Genomic DNA, 19,331 nt, shown 5'->3' with positions numbered 1-19,331 from the left:
ACCTGACGAGCATCTATGAGGCTTCGTGTTCCATCCCTGGCCTCCCTCAGTGGGTTAAGGGTCCCGCGTTGCTGTGAGCTGTGCTGTGGGTCACACATGTGTCCCAGATCCAGAGGGGTTGTGGCTGTGGCCCAGGCTGGCAGCTGCACCCCGATTCCACCCCTAGCCTGGGAACCTCCAAATGACTCATGTGCGGCCCTAAACCGAAAACAATAAAGAATCCACTGGTACCTCTTCCACACGTACAATTTCTGCCAATTGCATCTCAGTAAAGCTGAAGACTCTGGTTTCGTTTAATTTGACCAAGTACGTGGGAAGGTCCCTGCTCTGATTGGCGCCGGTCGCTCCCACGCTGCTCTTTCGCAACAAGCACGCCTTCCCCTCCCGCTTCAGAGGGGACTCGGTTCCAGGCATCGCGTCCTGGATGCTGAGCACTCGTACACACAAGTGTGTGTGTGTGCGCGTGTGCACGCCTCGGGCACGTGTGCAGGCGTGTCTGTGTGGGCGTGAGTGTGTCTGCGGCACGTCCCACAGCTTCGGGGCCATGTCTCCCTCCCTGTCGCATCTCACTCTCTCCACGACATCACCTCGTGCTCCTCTCATGAGCGGGAAACCCTCACCGGGAACTCGCCTTCTTTCACTCTCAGTCCATCAGGTCAGCGGAAAACGTTTGCTTCCTTCAAAGAACGTGTGTCACGCGGGGAAAGGAGAGGCAACGACAGGCTGGTGAGGGGATCCCTGCCCCCTAGCCCTCCTTCTCTCTGGTGAAGATGCAGCCTGGGGCGCCCCCCGGCGGCGCAGCCCGGGAAGGACCCGGCCTTGTCACTGCTGGGGTCTGGCTTCCACCCCCGCCCTGGGAACAGCCACAGGCCTGGGTCTGGCCACAACAGATGCAGCCTGAGGAGTGGGGGAGACCCAGCTCGACAGGGTCCGAGGTGCCCAGGATCTCTCTGTGTTCAGGGATTTCTCCCCTGATGACCCGGGCCCTGTTGACCCTTACAAACAAGTGGACTCCCAATACAGGCTCTCACCATTCAGTCCTTGATGTGCTTCTCCAGTATCTTCGGGCATCACTTTCTGGTACGGTGGCGTCGCAGCCAATGTTAGCTCGTCATTCTCTCCGTGGTACCTTTCAGTTTCCAGAGGAAGACATTTAGGACATTTTTAGGGCCCGTCGCCAGTCCTCCTTGAATTTTTTAAGTAGAAATGTCCATAAAATAGAATTAGCCATTTTAAAGCATACAATTCAGGGCTGGAAACGGTTTTTCTAATTTGCCCTTCCTTCTCTTCATTTACCAGGAAGGCTCAAGATACAGAAGTCTCTTTTTTTGTTTTCTCTTTTTGTTTTTGTTTTTGTTTTGCTTTTTAGAGCCGCACCCATGGCATATCGAGCTTGCCAGGCTCGAGGTCGAACGGGAGCCACAGCTGCTGGCCTACACCCCAACCACAGCCACGCCAGATCCGAGCCGCATCTGTGACCACCACAGCTCAAGCAATGCTGGATCCTAAACACACTGTGCGAGGCCAGGGATCCACACACAACCTCATGGTTCCTAATCAGATTCCTTTCCACTGCGCCACAACGGGAACTCCCAGATGTCCTTTTAAATCTAAGCATTTCAGCACCGGGCTGGTCTGTCTTCACCTCTGCAAAATGCTCAGTTCCTTCTCTCTCTCTCTCGTTCCTCCCACGGCATATGGAAGTTTTGGGGGCCAGGGAGCAAATCCAAACCACAGCTGCGACCTACCAGGCAGCTGCCGCAACACCAGATCCTGTAAGTTTCTGCACTGGGCTGGGGGGATCCAACGCCCGCCTCCACAGACACCCGAGCCACTGCAGTCAGATCCTGAACTCACATCCACACGGTGCAAAATCCGGGTACTTGTGTCCTGAGCATGAGTTTCTTTCCTTCTGACGCCCACAGCAGACACCAAGGGGGACCCCCGCATCTTCTGCAGGATCTGGAACTTCCACTTCTCACCTCTCTGCACAGCCTTCTGGAACCGCTCCAAGATTCCCTTTCCTCCTGCATGAGGGGCCTCGCTCACGAGCTCCTCCTGCGATCAAGGGTCAAATGTGTTGATGCGACTGCATTTGTCATTGCTAACACTTCTGTTTTTGGAAACTGCCGGGGCTTCTAGCACATAACGCACAGGCTTGCTGCCACTTCCTTTCCAGAGACGGGAACGCGCTCCATGCAAGAGGGCGCCCCGGTTTTCCCCACTGACGCCTCACCTCGCACGGACCGGCACCCTTCCTCGGCAGCCTGTGGTCCGCGGGCCGGTCCCCCTCCGGAGGGGCCCTGGACGCCCGCTGGGGCGCACACCCAGCCTGCAGAGCAGGCTTCTCCCAGGGCGCTCCTGCGAGTCCGGCTGACCAGGGCAGGCCGGCAGCCCCTCTGGCCCCGCGGGGTCCAAGGTCTCAGACGCAGCACCTGCTGGAGGGGCTGCCGGCAAGATGCCCAGGCAAGCCTCGCACCCGCGCCCGCTGAGGCGCACAGCCGCCCACACTGGCTGCGCTCAGTTTCAGGCCCACGGGGGCCGCGGCTCAGCTCTGCCATGTGTCTGGGTCCGCGAGCAGACCCAGGCCCGCCCAGCAACACGGGGGACACAGGGGCACAGCGTCCACCCTCGCCTGGAGCCCTGGCCCCTCCCCACTGTGAGCAGCTAGGGTCCCCCTCCCTGAGGCCCCCGGATGACCTGGACCCCCGGGGCCTCTCCGCTCCTTCTCTGGGCCCCTCTCCACTCTGGGAACTTTCTTCCTCTTCTTCTGCCTGGGCCTGTGGCTACATGGGTCACAAACGGTCTGAGGGGCCTTTCTCAGGGTTCACAGCAGAGACCAGCTCGGGGGGAGGGGGGCGGTGGTGCTGGTGGTTGGGCACAGCAAGCATCCACTTTGCCAGGGAGTCTGAGCCCACGGCCCTTTCATGTCCCAACCCGGTCCTTCTGTCACTCAGTCGGGAAGGTAACATGACCAGTCCTCCAGGGGACCCAGTCACCGCTCAGCCCACACCCCTCCCAGGAGTGGGGTTCCTGACAACAGGCGGAATAGGAAACTCAGGCTCAGAGAAAGGGCACTGCTCTCGAAGCTCCAGGAGCAGAGGCGACACTTGAAGGAAGTGGTTTCCTTCAAAGGAAGCCCTCACCCACATCAGGGTCCTCTAAAGCTTCAAGGCAGGACCTCGGGAGGAGGAGGAGGCCCCGCCAAGGACCAAGGGTCGGGAAGAGGCAGGAAGAGCTCAGGGCATGAGCCCATGGAGGTGGGGGGTACGCTGTTGCAGGAGAGACACAGAGAAGCCCCTGGAGTGGCTGGGACAGACAGAAGCCCACCCTCGGGGACAGGAGAAGAGGAGCCTCTCCTTCCCACATCTTCCTTCTTCCCCTCCCAGCTCACTGCCACTTGCCTGAGCTGGACTCGGAAGCCACACACAGGTCCGTGCTGCACTGAGCCCTGGCTGTGGTGGGCACCTGCATCTTCCCTGAAGCATCGCCAGGGTCTGTGGCCCCGTCCACTCCCAGCACCCACAGGGACGTGCTGGTGGGCGGGTTGGGGAGGGAGCTAGACCCCAGGGGGAGCCTCTCAGAGGGAAGGACGGGCCCTGGTTCCCATCACTGGACAGGGATGCCAGGAAGGCACCAACGCTGTCCCTAAAACAAGAACCAGGGGAGTTGTGGACATGGCTCAGTGGTAACACACCCGGGCCTTCCTTAGTGGGTTAAGATGCCGGTGTGGCCACAAGCTGAGGTGTAGGACACAGATGCGGCTCGGATGCCCTGTTGCCATGGCTGTCTTGCAGGCTGGCACCTGCTAGCTCTGATGCCACCATAGCCTGGGAAATTCCATATGCAGCAACAGGGGCCCTAAAAAGACCAAACAAAAACAAAAACAACCCCAAAAAAATAGAGCCAGGCTCCCGAGAAGAGGCAGTTCCCCTTCCTGTGGGGCTGCTGAGGTAACAACCCCGTGACAGGGAGGACCGGCCTCCGAGGGGCCACACCCTGGGCCCTGTCTGTCCTGAGGGCGCCGGGCTCTCCTCCAGCTGCACAGCCTGGACCACGGGGAGGAGACGCCATGACCCCCACGCTCCCGGGCCTGCTCTGCCTCGGTGAGATGCAGGGCGAGGGGAAGCCCTGCTCCGGGGGGGACCCACCCCCTCCCCACACCAGCCTGTGCTCTTGGGACACCCAGCACCCAGGGGGCGCCCGGGCATGAGAAGTTCTGCTCAGAGTCCAGGGCGAGTCCTCACAGATGCTTTCTTCCAGGGCTGAGTGTGGGCCTGGGGACCCAGGTGCAGGCAGGTGAGTCGGTGCCCAGGGGTGCCAGCGCCTCCTCTCCTCTGTGGCGACAAGGGGCCACCCCCAGGCACTGGGCATGGAGACGGCAGGGAGGGGCTGGAGGGGGGGAGTCAGGCAGGGTTGGGCTGAGAGCTGGGGGCCTGGGGGTGGGGAGGTCTTGTGACCTGGTCTCTCATGTCCTTCCAGGGACCCTGCCCAAACCCACCCTGAGCCAGGCCCTCTGGTCACCTGGGGGAGCCCTGTGACCATCTGGTGTCAGGGGGCTCTGTGGGTCCAGGAGTTCCATCTGGTTAAAGAGGGAAGCCCAACTCCCTGGGACAGACAGACCCCACGGGAGGCTGGGGACAAGGCCAAGTTCTCCATTCAATACATGACCCAGGTCTACGCAGGGAGGTACCGCTGTTACTACATCAGCCCCACTGGCAGGTCAGAGCCCAGTGACACTCTGGAGCTGGTGGTGACAGGTGAGAGGACACTCAGGGGGCCCAGCCTCAGGCTCTGCCCTCAGGCAGGGGTCTGCTCTCAGGGTGGGTCCCTCTCACAGCCCAGCCCTGGGGGAGCTCAGGGGCTGTGAGCCCCAGGTAACAAGCTGCCTCCTTCTCTCCTAGGAGCCTCCGAAAAACCCGCCTTCTCAGCCCTGCCCAGCCCTGTGGTGGCCTCAGGAGGGAATGTGACCCTCCAGTGTGGCTCACGGCACGGATATGACAGGTTCATCCTGACTAAGGAAGGAGAACACAAGTCCTCCTGGACCCTGGACACACAGAGACGCCCCGATGGGCAGACCCGGGCCCTGTTCCCTGTGGGCCCCGTGACCCCCAGCCACAGGGGGACATTCAGATGCTATGGCTATTTCAGAGACAAACCCCAGGTGTGGTCAGAACCCAGTGACCCCCTGGAGCTCCTGGTCTCAGGTGAGGGGGCCCAGCCTGGTCCCAGAGGCTTTGGGGCCTCAGGCAGGTCCCTGAGGGCCTGGCTCAGAGCAGAGCCCCATGTGAGGGGGAGGCTCAGGGGGTGGGGCTCCTGGACCAGAACCCAGAGTGTGAGAGACAGTGAGACCTGGAGGTCAGGGGGGACAAGGGGGTCATGGGGGAAGCAGCCCCTAACCCAGGGCTCTCTCTCCCCAGGGGACTCTGGGAAGCCCTCCCTCCTGACCCCGCAGGGCCATGTCATGGCCACTGGACAGAGTCTGACCCTCCAGTGTCACTCTGCCATCAGCTATGACAGGTTTGCTCTGGCCAAGGAGGGGGCACAGGACCTCCAACAGAGCCCTGCCTGGCAGCCCCAGGCTGGGCTCTCTCAGGCCCACTTCCCCCTGGGCCAGGTGAGCAGCCACCCTGGGGGCCGGTACAGATGCTACGGTGGACACAACCTCTCCTCCCTGTGGTCGGCCCCCAGTGACCCCCTGGACATCCTGGTGGCAGGTGAGGAGCCAGCGGGTCAGACGGGGACCCACACTCTGCACAGGCCCTGCTGGGGGAGCCCCAGGAGGAATGCTGGGACCAGGGGGAAGGGTCCCTAGGGAGGGAGGGACAGACAGACAGGGGGTGGTGGGCGATGGAGAGGCTCAGAGAAATACAGATACACACAGAGGAGGGTGCTCGGAGAGGCCCTGCCGAGTCTCTGTTCAGAACCAGTGCGGCTGGCAGCCCCTCACCCCTTCCCTCTCTCCTGGATGGCTCATTGGCACAGCCTACATCTCGGTGCAACCGGGCCCCTCGGTGGCTGCAGGACAGAACGTGACCCTGCTGTGTCGGTCATGGGTTCCCATGGACACTTTCCTTCTGTCCAAGGAGGGGGCGGCCCACCCCCCGCTGCGTCTTAGGTCACAGCCCCAAGCTGGGCAGAACCAGGCCCAGTTCTCCATGGGTCCTGTGACCTCGGCCCACGGGGGCACCTACAGGTGCTACGGCTCACTCACCAGGGACCCCTACCTACTGTCACAGCCCAGTCAGCCCCTGGAGCTCGTGGTCTCAGGTGAGGGGACCTGTCCTCTGTGTGTCCCCATGGCCAGCTCTAGGGGGACCCCCTTTCTAGGGTGCAGTGAAGTGGACTCAACGGAGGGTCACCCCCCAGGGGGATGGAGGGACCCTGCCCCCTTCCCCCATCTCATCTCCAGGGTCCTCGGGGGAGGAGGGAGAAGGCCATGGGGCGGCCGCAGGGCAGATTCGGGGAGGAGCGTGAGCGGAGGTGGGGAGCCCCGAGGAGCTGCAACCTCTCGCCCACCCACAGCCCTTTCCCAGGATCCTCTGGGGCCCCATCCCCACCCACAGGCCCAATTCCAAGCTGGGGAGTCACGGGGGCCTCTGTCCAGTGAGTGCACCACTGGTCCCAGGCCTGTCCCTCAAGCTCTCAGCTGACCTAACTCCTGCTCCAATCCCAGCGCAGCTTGTGTCCTGGGGCGGGGTGGGGTTGGGCAGAGATGTGGGGGGACCCGAGGGCTCCACGGCTCTGGGGGGGGGTGGAGGGGGTCATGGGGAGGGAGATGTTGGGACCAGCCCCCTCACCTCCCATCCTGACCCCCAGGAGGCTCCCAGGATCAGCCCCTCCGCCCCACGGACTCACGCCCCGACAGGGGTGAGTGCGGGTCTATGGAGGGGGGTCCACGGGGGGCAGGGTGGGGCTGTGCCCCCGGGTCAGGCACCTCTGGACATTCGGTCATGGATGCCCCCACCCCCCGCCTATCCACGTGTCAAAGGAGAGAGTCGAGGCCCAGAGCTCGGGGGTCCTTCCAGGTCTGATTCTGCCGGGAACCCCCGGGACAGGAGGCCTCACAGGCAGGCCCTCAGGAGGGACTGGATGGGGTCCTGTCCCCTCTCAGCATGATGGTGACACTGTGGGGGGGGGGGAGCAGGACAGGGGTCTTGGCGTCCGTGTGCTTCCCCTTCAGCCTGGGGAGCTCAGCTCCAGGGGGAAGCACAAGGGCTGGGCTCAGACTCCTGGCTGCAGTCCCCGCTCCCACTGTCAGACCAGCCAGGGGCCTCCCTCCTCAGAGTCTCGGGTCCGAGGGTGGCGGGCTCCCTGGTCCCCTGCCCCGGGATCACAGGGCTGCCATCAGGTGAGACACAGTGACACCCAGCTTCACAGAGCTCCAGGGGATACAGCCCCCAGCATGGAACTTCCAGGGCACCAGGGCCTGCAGGGGGTGCACCTGGTGGGGGGGGACACAGACTCCACCCCAGGTACCCCCCTCCCACAGTCCAGCTGGTCTGGGGTGGGCAGGGTGACAAGGAAGGACCCTCAGCCCAGATGAGACCCTGGGACAGGGCCCCCTGCACAGGAGGAGCCCCTGAGCAGGAAGCTGGTGTCTGCCAGGGAGGCAGCACGAGGAGAGCTCAGGGAGCCCAGAGTCCTGGGTGCCAGTCCCAGGGCTGTCGTCCAGGCTGGGTCGCCCAGCGCCCTGATTTCCCCGTCTGGGCCTCAGTTTCCCCATCTGTAAAACGGGCAGGTGGGTAGGGGAGGTGAATGCACAGACCCCAGCAGGAGTCTGGCACACAGTAGGTGCACGATTAAATGGCTCATGACCTCACTGGTGCCCCAGGCCTCCCATGGTACCTGAGCCTTCTGATCGGGGTCTTGGTGGCCTTCATCCTGCTGCTGCTCCTCCTCCTCTTCCTCCTCATCCGACACCGACGCCGGGATCAGGACAGATGCAGGAAGTCAGGTGAGCAGGGAACAGGGGGACCCAGGCCCCCAGAGGCGCCGGGCTTAGGGCACCAGCCAACGGGAACCAAAGAAAGAGGTGGGTGAGGTCAGCTTAGAGATGGTCCAGAGTCTCAGGTCTGAAAATCTGGAACGAAAACTCTTAACGTCAGGTCACAGGCAGACATGCAGGGGGTTTCTCGGGTCTCATGTCCTGAAACACTGACACCCACGTGCGGGAAGGAGTCAGGGTTTCCTTCTTGCCCTGGAGCCCCGTGGAGCAGGGGGCATAACAGGCCCAGGCTGAGGTGTGCCCGCTGACACCACCCAGGGCAATGCTGACCTCCGACTTCCTGCAGGGGCTGCAGACCCAGAGCCCGAGGACAGAGGCCTGCAGAACAGGTGACTCCTGCCCCAAAGACCCCAGGCTCCCAGCTGCCCGCAGCCCCGTCCGCCCCTAACACCCCCATCTCCTCCCAGCTCCAGCCCAGCCGCCGACACCCAGGACCAGAACCTCTGTGAGCAGAAGAGGAGGGTGGCCCTGGGGGTGGGCGCGGAGAGCTCTGCGGGGGGTGGGGGGACGGGAGCCCAAGGTGGGGCAAGGACTGATGCAGCACCCATCACCTGCCTTCTGGGTACAGGGGGTCCAGCCCTGAGCGATCTCAGGGAGTCCTGCCCAGCAAGGCCTCCCTCCCCGTTCTGCCCCAGCAGATGCTGCCCTGAAGGACACAGTCTGAGGAGGGGACGGAGCTGGACCATCTGGTGAGACCCCTGCTCCTGGCCAGGCCACCAAAGACCTTCTTGTGGCCCAACTTCACCCAGGGCAGCCGTCTCAGTGCCCACACCCCAGCTCCACCAGCACCCACACTGGCCTCTCCTCTGGGCCCCGGGTCGTCCCCTGTGGCTCCCCCTCCTGTCCACTTGTGGCCCCACCTTCGGGGTCCCCTCTCCTGACTCCTCCTCCTCTGTCTGACCCTCTGGTGCTGGATGCAGCCCCGCGGCTCAGGAGGATGCGTGGATAAGGGAATGGCCCGCAAGTGCCCAGGCTCCCGACCTTCCTGCTCCCAACAGACGGGCCCAGGGGAGCACCTCGCCCGGCACCCTGTAGGTGCTGCAGCTGCAGAGGGAGCACGGTCCACACTGCCTGAGCTCCCCTGCAGTGGGGAGAGAGAGGCTATGCAGAGGGGCAGGCAGGGTCCTCAGACTCAGGGAGATAAAGCAAGAGAAGAGGACTGGGTGCTGGCGGGGGGCAGCAAGTGCAAAGCTCCTGGCTGAGGCCGAGAGGGCTGTGGCAAGAAGGTGGGCGGTGTGGCTGGAGCCACATGAGCAAGGACAGGTGCTGAGACAGAATCAGGTGCTGAGACAGAATCAGGACCCCCAGAGGCCCCAAGGTGTGAGGGAGCCCTGGCGATTCCATCAGGAAAGGGCCCCCAGCGGACCACAGAGGGGAACACTGACTGCAGGAGGGGAGCGGGACCCGGGAGGTGCTGTTTCTGTCTCACCGTCTCCCTCCAGCAGAACGGGCAGCATGGAGCCCTCCAGGAGCAGACCTACGCCCAGGTCAACCACTCCAGATCGAGAGTGAGGCGGGGGGTGGCCCCCTCTCCTCCCTCCCCGTCGGGGGCACTGCTGGACAGACCAGCCGAAGATGACAGGCAGGGGGACGGTCAGGTGGGTGTCTGCCTCTCTGGGCCCCCAGGCTGCCCCTCACCCCAGAGGTACAGCTGGACTCTCTCTCCCCCACTGCAGGCTGCTGCATCTGCAGATGCCCAGGACGTGACCTACGCCCAGCTGAGCCACGGGACCCTCAGTCGGGGACAACGGCACCCCCTCCCTCCCAGTCTGGGGAGCCCCCAGCAGAGCCCAGCGTGTATGCTGCTCTCGCCATCCGCTAGCCCCCCAAGGACCCAGACCCCGCATTCCAGGGACTGGATTGCAGGCACCCCAGCAGGCACGGGAGCTGCTGGTCGTGGACACCCCCTAAGGACCACCCCCCAGCAGGACTCCTCACACGAGTCCAGGAGCTCCGGGGGCCCTCTGGGGTCACCTTCCATCCAAAGGAACTAACAACCCCACATGTTGGACTTAAAGCAACAGACCTCTCAACTACCAGGGATTCGGAAAGAGAATCGTACATTATTCCAAACGAAGGTAGAAGGAGGGAAATTAGAATGACAAGAATCAGTACCAAGGAGGACAAGCAAAAACTGGAGGAAAATCCAGAGAGCCAACATGCCATTCTTGCCAACACCGATCACACGCTCAAACCCCAGGCACGGGAACCAAGGGTCAAGGGACGAAGGCACACGTCACCCTTGTCGGGACACTACGCAGACCCTACAGATGGGGTTTTCTGGGGTTTTTCTTTTCTGGCCACGCCTGCATCATGCAGAAGGTCCTGGACCAGGGATCAAACCCTCACCACAACAATGACAACGCCGGATCCTTAACCCACTGAGCCACAAGGGAACTCCCCTACAGTTTTAAGTAAAGAACTTTATGGAGTTCCCACCGTGGCTCACGGGATCAGCAGGATCTCTGACCACTAGGATGCAGGTTCGATCCCCGGCCTGGCACCGGGTGTTAAGGGTCCAGCATTGCCGCAGACACTGCATACGACTCAGACCTGATCCCTGGCCTCGGAATTCCGCATGCCGCAGGGAGGCCAGAAAAGAAAAACTAAATACACAAATAAATAGAACTGTGTGAACAATTTTATGCCACAAGAAAATGTAGATGAAAGGGACAAAAATTCTCAAAAATACAATTTACCAAAATGATGGAGATAAACGGAGATAACAAATCTTGGAGTTCCCGTCATGGCTCAGTGGTAATGAACCCAACTAGCATCCAGGAGGATGCTGTGACCGTGCGGGTGTTTTTTTCAGGAATGCAGGATTGGTTTCATCCTCCAATGCCAACCAACACAAGCCAAACACTGAAAGATGACAGAGGGAGTCCCACTATGGTGCAGCAGCTTAAGCATCCAGGCATTGTCTCTGCAGCAGCGTGGGTTCCAACCCCAGACCAGCACGGCAGCCGGCTTCAGGGTCCGCTGTTGTCGCAGCTGCTACCAACGTCACAGCTGTGGCTTGGAGTCTGTCCCTGGCCCAGTGACTTCATATGCCATGGGTGTGGCCAAAGAAGAAAAAGATTAAATAGAAAAAAAATACTGATGGAGTTCCCTGGTACTCTCGTAGGTGAAGGATCCAGCATTGTCACTGCTGTGGCTCTGATGATGGGTTCAATCCCTGGTCCTGGAATTTGGTATGCCATGAGTGTGGCCAAAATATATATATATATATACCAAAAGATGAAAGGCTTTTGATTAAAGACATCACCAATCTATAATTAAAAACTCAGAAATAAAAGAACCTATACTATCATTTATCAAAGCATCTGTAAAAATCTACAATAAATTGGGTTTTTTGGTCATGCCTGTACCTCGTGGATATTTCCCAGCCAAGGATGGAACCCGAGGCACAGCAGTGACAATGCCAGATCCTTGATCCACTGAGGCACCAGGGAACTCCAAAACTCTTTCTTTTTTCTTGAGACTTACGTTTCATTGGGGAGAAAATGAGGATTTAAGCCAGGAAGCAGCATCACAAGTAACCCTGAGAAAAATCACTCCTCAGAAATCATTCTTTTTTTTTTTGGTTTTTTGGGGGGAAGCCACACCAGCGGCATATGGAGGTTCCCAGGCCAGGGGTCCGATCGAGGCTACAGTGGCCAGCCTACTGCACAGCCACAGTGACACAGGATCCAAACCACGTCTGCGACCTACACCACAGCTCACGGAAACGCCGGATCCTTAACCCACTGAGTGGGGCCAGGGATCGAACCTGCATCCTCATGGTTCCTAGTGGGGTTCGTTTCCACTGCAACACATTGGAAACTCCTGGTATTTTTTGCTTTTTTTAGGGGTCCACCCTCAGCATATGGAAGTGCCCAGGCGAGAGGTCAAGTCGGAGCTGCAGCCGCCGACCTACACCACAGCCACAGAAACACAGGATCCTTAACCCACAGAGTGAGGCCAGGGATCAAAACCGCGTCCTCATGGATACTAGTCGGGTTTGTAACCCGCTGAGCCACAGCGGCAGCTCCCCACATTGGTTTTTGACACACACAGTGCTACTGCACACTCACTAGACAACACTGCCGTGAACACATAGCTTTTATGAGCGCTGGGAAAAGCAGGTGTCTGTGTGCCTCCCTTTCGTGTGATATTTGCCTGAGGGCCGTGGTCTGCACCTGAGCCGCAGTCGCTCTGTGCTCTGAAGAGTGGAGGGAAGGCAGCGGAAAAGGCACCACGACTGCGGAGGCCCCGGGAGTGACACAGAGGCTGTCAGAGGAGACCGCGTCGGGCACCTGACTGTCCCCTCCACCTGGCAGGAAGGAGTCCGCATGGGTCGGAAAAGTCCTTCTGTGGCAGACGGTTTCCTTAGCTGAGACCCAGAGCCTCGTAGCATAACGTCCAGGTCCCGACTGGAAAAAGCATCCACCTGCACACAAACCAGGAGAAGCTCATCTGGAGGGAGAAATAAACATTGTTATCAGATGCTAACACCGAGGTGACACAGATACTGGCATTCTCCAAAAGGATTGTAAAACAGCCACAATAAACACGCTTTGCGGAGTTCCTGGCATGGCGCAGCGGAAATGAATCTGACTAGGAACCATGTGGTTGCGGGTTTGATCCCTGGCCTCGCTTGATGGGTTAAGGATCCAGTGTTGCTACGAGCTGTGGTGTAGGTCGAAAACTCGGTTCGGATCTGGTGGGGTGTGTCTGTGGTGTAGGCTGGCAGGTCCAGCTCCGATTAGACCTGGGAACCTCCATATGCCGCAGGTGCCGCCCTAAAATGACAAAAACAAAACCAAAAAAAAAATGCTTTGAGGAGCAATTACACACACGCAGAAAGTAAATCTAAAAAGAATAGAACGTGTCAGTGAGGAAACAGAAGAACACAATGGAAACTGCAGCTCTGAAAGATACATTCCTCAAAACACAAGGCTCCATGGATGGATGGGCTCCAGAGCAGGAAGCAGGTGACAGAGGGAATAACGGTGTAAGCTACAACCACAGAAACTGCTCCATCTGAGAGTTCCCGTCGTGGCACAGTGGTTAGCAAATCCGACTGGGAACCATGAGGTTGTGGGTTCGATCCCTGGCCTTGCTCAGTGGGTTAAGGATCCGGCGATTCTGTGAGCTGTGGTGTAGGTCACAGATGCGGCTCGGATCCCGAGTTGCTGTGTCTCTGGTGTAGGCTGGCGGCTACAGCTCTGATTGGACCCCTAGCCTGGGAACCTCCATATGGCACGGGTGGGGCCCTAGAGAAGGCCAGAAAAAGAAAAAGAAAAAAAAAAAAAGAAACTGCTCCATCGGAACGACGGGAAGCACATACTCTGGGAAAGCATATGAACAGGGTCACAGCGATCTCACATCCCTGGGATCTGGGATCTGGGTCCTCGAAGCAGAGGAGAGAGAAGACAAGACTGGAAAACTATTCAAGAAATAACGGCTGAAATTGCCCCCGAACCTGGCAAAAGGCCTAAATCCATGCCTTCGGGAAACTCAGGGAAGCCCCACCAGGAAAAACCCAGAGAAACCCCTGCCAGGACCTGCCGCAGTCCAACGACAGAGGAATTTCCTTGAAGGCAGCGAGACGGAGACGCCACCCCACTCCCGAGGGAAGAACCCCCTCGAGACACCACCCCACTCCCGAGGGAAGAACCCCCTCAAATGACAAAGGACATAGCCAACGACGACGTGCGAAGGCAGGAAGGAAGCGGCCCAACGCTTTCCAAGGGCCGGAAAGAAAAGACCGGACGACCCCCAGTTCCACACGCAGGGAAACTGCCCTTCGCAGTGACGGGGAATGAACATTCCGGGGAAGGTGAAGCAGAGCCTCTGTCACAAGCACCCCTCCCTACAGGCCTGGCCAGGGCAGCTCTGGCCCCAGAAAAGGGAGCATCAGGACGCAAGAAAGAAGACGGGAAACTGCTGTGGCCGGGAGGCCAGCACGTCCCACCTGCCCGCTTGTTTTTCCTCCATGAGCACCAGCTGCACGCGGTTTCCAAACGCCAAGGCAGCAAACTCAGCTCGTGCATGCTGTCCTCCAAGGAAGTTGGCATCTTTCGTTTTCCTTTTTTGACATTTATGGCCACCCGTCAAAGCACGTGCAAGTTCCCAGGCCAGGACTGAATCTGAGCCACAGGTGAGACGTAGAGCACAGCGGGGGCGGGGGCAGCTTCAGACCCTCAAAGCCACTGTGCCTGGCTGGGGGGCAAACCTCCACCTCCACAGCGACCTGAGCCTCTGCAGTCACAGTCCCGCTTTTTTACTTTCTTTTCTTTCTTTTTTCTTTTCAGAGCTGCACTTGCAGCATATGGAGGTTCCCAGGCTAGGGGTCGAATCGGGACTGCAGGTGCTGGCCTACACCACAGCCACAGCAGCAGCGATCTGAGCCATATCTGCAGTCTACACCACAGCTCACAGCAACGCCAGATCTTTAACCCACTGAGCGAGGCCAGGGATCCAAGCTGCATCCTTGTGGATACTAGTTGTGTTTGTTACTGCTCAGCCACAGTGAGAACTCCTGCAGTCGGATTTTTATTTATTTATTTATGCGCTCATTTGTTTTTTTAGGGCCGCAACCACGGCACATGGAGGTTCCCAGGCCAGGGGTCCAATCAGAGCTACAGCTGCCAGCCTACACCACAGCCACAGCATCGCCAGATCCGAGCCACGTCTGGGAACTACACCACAGCCACAGCAACACCACATCCTTAGCTCGCTGAGCAGGACCAGGGATCGAACACACGTCCTCATGGATACTAGTCAGGGTCTTAACCCAATGAGCCCCAACTCTTTTTTTAAGAAAAAAAGAAATTCAAGGATTCAGAGCCTGCCAAAGCAGAGATCCTGGCAGAGGACCTGTTCTCTGAGACCCGCCAAGACACAGCCCCTCCAGCAAGGCACACGCCACCGCACCCGGCAACACCTGGCACAGAGAGCGGCACAGCTCTGGGTCCGCATCCTTGGACTGTGGAAGCAGCAGGTGTCATACCTGAGAGGACAAGGGACTTCTCAAGGGACTGAGACTGGTGAGGGTCTGAGGGGAGCCCACGGTTTTAGAATCGGGGCTCTGCCGGAGCCTCGGGCTACCGTCCAGGACCCGACGAACCCGTGGGCACTGGGAGGCCTGGCGATTCTCGCGGAGCCCAGGGGCTGAGGGGAGGTTCGGTCCCTGCAGGTTCAGGTCATCTCATCCATCACCTGCAGCGGAAAGCCAGGTGCCATCGCAACACGGCTCCTGACAGGCCCCCAGTGCCCGACAGACACTGACGGAAAGTGACATTGGGCGTCTGTGCGGATGGAGCTTCCCGTGACGACCTGGGCACTGCCATCCCCACCAAGTCACAAGGCTGCAACCCACTGTTGGGAGACAGGTAAACCTGAGCCACGAACAGGTCCAGAGGTCAAGGTGAGCCCCCCAAAGACAGGGCTAGGAGGCCCACGATACCACCCCCCCAACAAAGTGACACCCTCAGCTGTCCTCTACAGCGTCACGCCTGGGTCACCGCTGGGCAGTGCCAGGTTTGGGGGAAGCAGTGATGCTCGGGGCTCTGCAAGATGCTAAGGAGACCAGAGGCATTCAACCCTTGCTGGATGCCAGCTGCTGCATGCGGGTGGGTAAGCAGTGGGATCCTGCTGGATCGCCCGGGGAACGGAATCTGAGCACTTGTGATGGAATATGCTGGAGGAGGGTGTGAAGGAAAGAACCAATGCATATGAACGGGTCACTGTGCTGTGCCACAGAACCCGGTAAGTCGCCTATAGTAAAACATTTTAGTGAATAAATTAACAAAATGCTTCCAATGCGCAGACATCTGGGGGCTGAACAGGATGATACACTCATGTGGCAGGAGAACAGGCTAGACAGAGAGATTTCCCCGGACTCGGGCAGGAGACGAGGCTCTCCAGAAGGAGACGTGTCCACTGGGGTGGACACAAAGCCCTTGGGGCTTTGACTGTGGTGTCACCATCCACTGAGCCCCACCACACACAGGGCCCTTGGTAACCAGGGGACGGGGCCGCTGGTTCGGGGGCTGCTCTCCAGCCTCTGCCCCCTGTGTGGACACTGGACCTTCCACCAACACGTGCTGGTCTCCGTTCCCCCTAAACACGGCTTTGGCTGCATCCCCCAAAGACGAGGGCGCTGTACTTTCATTTCCATCCAGTTCAAAATAGTTTCCAGTTTCCCTGAGGTCTTCTTTGCCTTGTGCATTAGGCAGAAGGTGCCCTTTAATTTCCAAATTCCTAAATGGGGCCCCTTAATTCTTGGTCCAGTCTGACGATGTCCACCAGTTAGTGGTGCTGTCACCGCTTACAGGTCATGGAATGACCAACGAGGCTGTTTCTAAGCTCGCCCTTCGGTCCGCTCCTTGTCCCCGCTCTTGTTTGCTCTTCCAGGTTCCCCCTCTTGCCTCCTTCTGGCTTTGGGAGTATTTCTTAGTATCCACTGTATCCACTGGTGTTCCAGCTGTAGCTCTTGCTGTGCTGTGCAAGTGGCTGTACCAGGCGGTATAATACACATGCCCAACGTCAGACCGAATGTTGTCAGCGCCTCAGAGAAACACAGAACCCGCACCATCCTAAGACCCCTGCACCCCCCGCCCTCTCGCTGCAGCTGCTCTGCGTCTTCGTCTGCATGCACCAAACTCCCCACCACACGCGATGTTTGCTTTCAAAAGCCCCACGGGATTCAAAGACCTGAGGGGAGAACACACCCGCTGCCTTTACCTGCTACTGCCCACCTGGGGGTCTCACTTCACTGGGGACCCTGCAAGTCCCCCCCCCGAGAATGGCTTCCTTTCCACCCGAAGACTCGCCCTCACCATTTCCCTTAGAGCAGGTCCACGGGCACCAAGTCTCTCCACACTCCTCCCTCTAACGATGCCCGTTTCGCCTTCACACCCCAAGAATGTCGCCGGGAGACTCCCAGAACGTCCTGTCTCTCCAGAACGCCTCCTCTGCTGACAGCACTGGTTTCCGAGGTGGAAGCTCGAGTCGGCCAAACCGCTTCTCCTCTGGATGGAACATGACATCGTCTCTGGACGCTTCTCATCGTTTCCACTGGTTTCATTATGACTGTGATGGGTGAGCAGACTTCATAAAGCCTGTGCTGGTTTTCATTCGCGAAGCTTCTGGGACGCGTAAATAGGTGGTTTTGAACAAACCTACAAGACGATCGGCTCTTTCTTTCCTCAGATACTATTTTGTCTTCACTGACATCACTCTCTTTTTGCGGGGAGATGGACGGTCCAGGCTCTCACAGAGGCCTGATCTGGGTTCCTTTGTTAATACCGGCTTTTCCTGCAGCCTGCGTTTTTACCCAGTGCCTGGAGACAGCATTCGGGTCTGAGATGAGGAGGGGGTTGTGCCTGGGGAGGAAGGGGCAGCGAGGGGGCAGAAAGGACTCAGAGGTCGTGAAGAAGGGTGATGAGAAAAGCGGGTGCTGAACTGCAGAAACAAGGACATCAGGGAAGGAGTTCCCACTGGGGCTCAGCGGATGACGAATCTAACCAGCATCCAGGAGGACCCAGCTTCCATCCCCGGCCTCCCTCAGTGGGTTAAGGATTTGGCGTTTCCAAGAGCCGTGGTGAAGTTCGCAGACCCAGCTCGGATCCTGTGTTGCTGGGGCTGTGGTGTAGGCTGGCAGCTCCAGCTCCAGTTTGACCCCTACCATGGGAACCTCCATATGCTGTGGGAGCAGTTCCTAAAAAAAAAAAAGCAAAAGAAAAAAAAAAAAAAGAGAGAGAGAGAACCTCAGTGGAGGGAAGTGCTTGAGGGAAGAAAACCCACAACCCCAGGTCAGGAGGCAGGGCTGTGCCCTCCTCTAAGGGCCGGAGTTCCGTCCTCCCGCCAGGCCCCGCTCCTGTGGGAATCCTCCTCCCGCTGCTGGCAGCCCCGTTGGCTCCTCCAGAAAACCAAGGCCCACACTGGAAGCGCCAGCAGCACCCCGCTCTCCCCCACCTCACACTCAACCCCCAAATCCACACCGCTGGGCCCCTGGGCCCTGCTCCACAAGGTCCCTGACCCCCAGGAGCCCTGAGACGTCCCGTCTATGCCGGCGCATCCACCTCCTTCCTGGTCCTCCAAAGGGGGTCCCCGCTCCTTCGGGCTCATTCCTCTCCCACCTCCAAAGGCCTCTTCCTAGAGCCTGACTGCACCCGCCCCTGCGAGCACAGCGTCCCCTCCTCAGCCAAGCCCATCCCAGGGAAGCCCTTCCCCACGAACACACATGCCCCCAGAGCTCCCTGGGCGCTGCCCCCCCACACGGCATCTTCGGCCAGTCTGAATGGGCCACGGCCGTGCCTGTCTGCCAGACGAGGAAGCCTCCCTTTTGCTTTCCACTCCACTGAGAACATGTTCTGTGCCACAGGTTCCTGGGAAGGGTCATATGAGAAAACCACGGGGAACACCTAAACAACGATCAACACACCATCAGGGAGCCAGCAGGATGTTGGGGGTTGCCTCTTAAGAAGTTAATTATCACTGGAGCCCTCCTGCATTACATCCCCTCCACGATGGCAGACTTTTGTTATTTTTATTTGCTTTTTGGTGTTGCACCCACGGCAATGGAGGTTCTCAGACTAGGGTTCAAATGGCAGCTGCAACCACTGGCCAACAACACAGCCACAGCCACAGGGGATCTGAACCGCGTCTGCAACTATGCCAGAGCTCACAGCCATGCCAGATCCTTCACCCACTGAGCAAGGCCAGGGATCGAACCCATATCCTTGTGCATACTAGTCAGATTCATTTCCACTGAGCCACACGGGAACTCGGTGGCAGTCTTTTTAAAAGAGAAATCTGTTCGCACTCTCTACTGCCTAAGACCTTCCCATTGCTTTAAAGAGAAAATCCGAAATACTTGCACGGTGCTCAAGACCTGCGTGATCCGGGGCCTGACTGCTCTCCCTCCTGAGAACAACTCAAGACCTGTCTGGTCCAGGCGAACCCACCACCACCAGGACCGCACAGAGCGCACCCCCCGCATCCAGCCCCCAGGAGGAGCCTTCCCAACCCGAACCCAGGCTTCAAGACACTCACCCGGTCATGACGCTCAGGATCTTGCTTTCTTGTTTTCTCCCACCTTGGAACAGTCTCCTAAGACTACACCGAATTGTGGCCACGGAAGCAGTGGTGATGCCTGGCTTCATTCATCTCAGCCCCGCGAGTCCAGGGAAAGCCCTGTGTCAGCCGTCCTGACCGAACATGCTCGTTGCTCAACAAACACCGACCGAAAGGACCCGCTGATGAAAGGCAGGAACAGGGCGTGCATTTGCAGAAGCGCAGGAAAGGGAAGTTCCTGCCGAAAATCCCACGG

General features: G+C 59.0%; 1 protein-coding gene across 1 annotated transcript; it reads left to right on the top strand.

Moving 5' to 3' along the window:
• LOC100522579 (leukocyte immunoglobulin-like receptor subfamily B member 3) lies at positions 2,349 to 11,367 on the top strand. Its single transcript, XM_021094949.1, is given in 14 exon segments — positions 2,349 to 4,106; positions 4,264 to 4,299; positions 4,483 to 4,500; positions 4,503 to 4,760; positions 4,905 to 5,207; positions 5,421 to 5,717; positions 5,968 to 6,270; positions 6,820 to 6,870; positions 7,835 to 7,957; positions 8,295 to 8,337; positions 8,416 to 8,453; positions 8,647 to 8,697; positions 9,454 to 9,606; positions 9,685 to 11,367. Coding segments are annotated over 12 exon segments (1,530 nt in total). The 5' UTR covers positions 2,349 to 4,072; the 3' UTR covers positions 8,673 to 8,697; positions 9,454 to 9,606; positions 9,685 to 11,367.

Source organism: Sus scrofa, chromosome 6 (assembly GCF_000003025.6).
Source record: "Sus scrofa isolate TJ Tabasco breed Duroc chromosome 6, Sscrofa11.1, whole genome shotgun sequence".
Lineage (NCBI taxonomy): Eukaryota > Metazoa > Chordata > Mammalia > Artiodactyla > Suidae > Sus > Sus scrofa.
The sequence above is the reverse complement of the archived record's forward strand: the minus strand, read 5'-3'. Positions and strand labels throughout refer to the sequence as shown.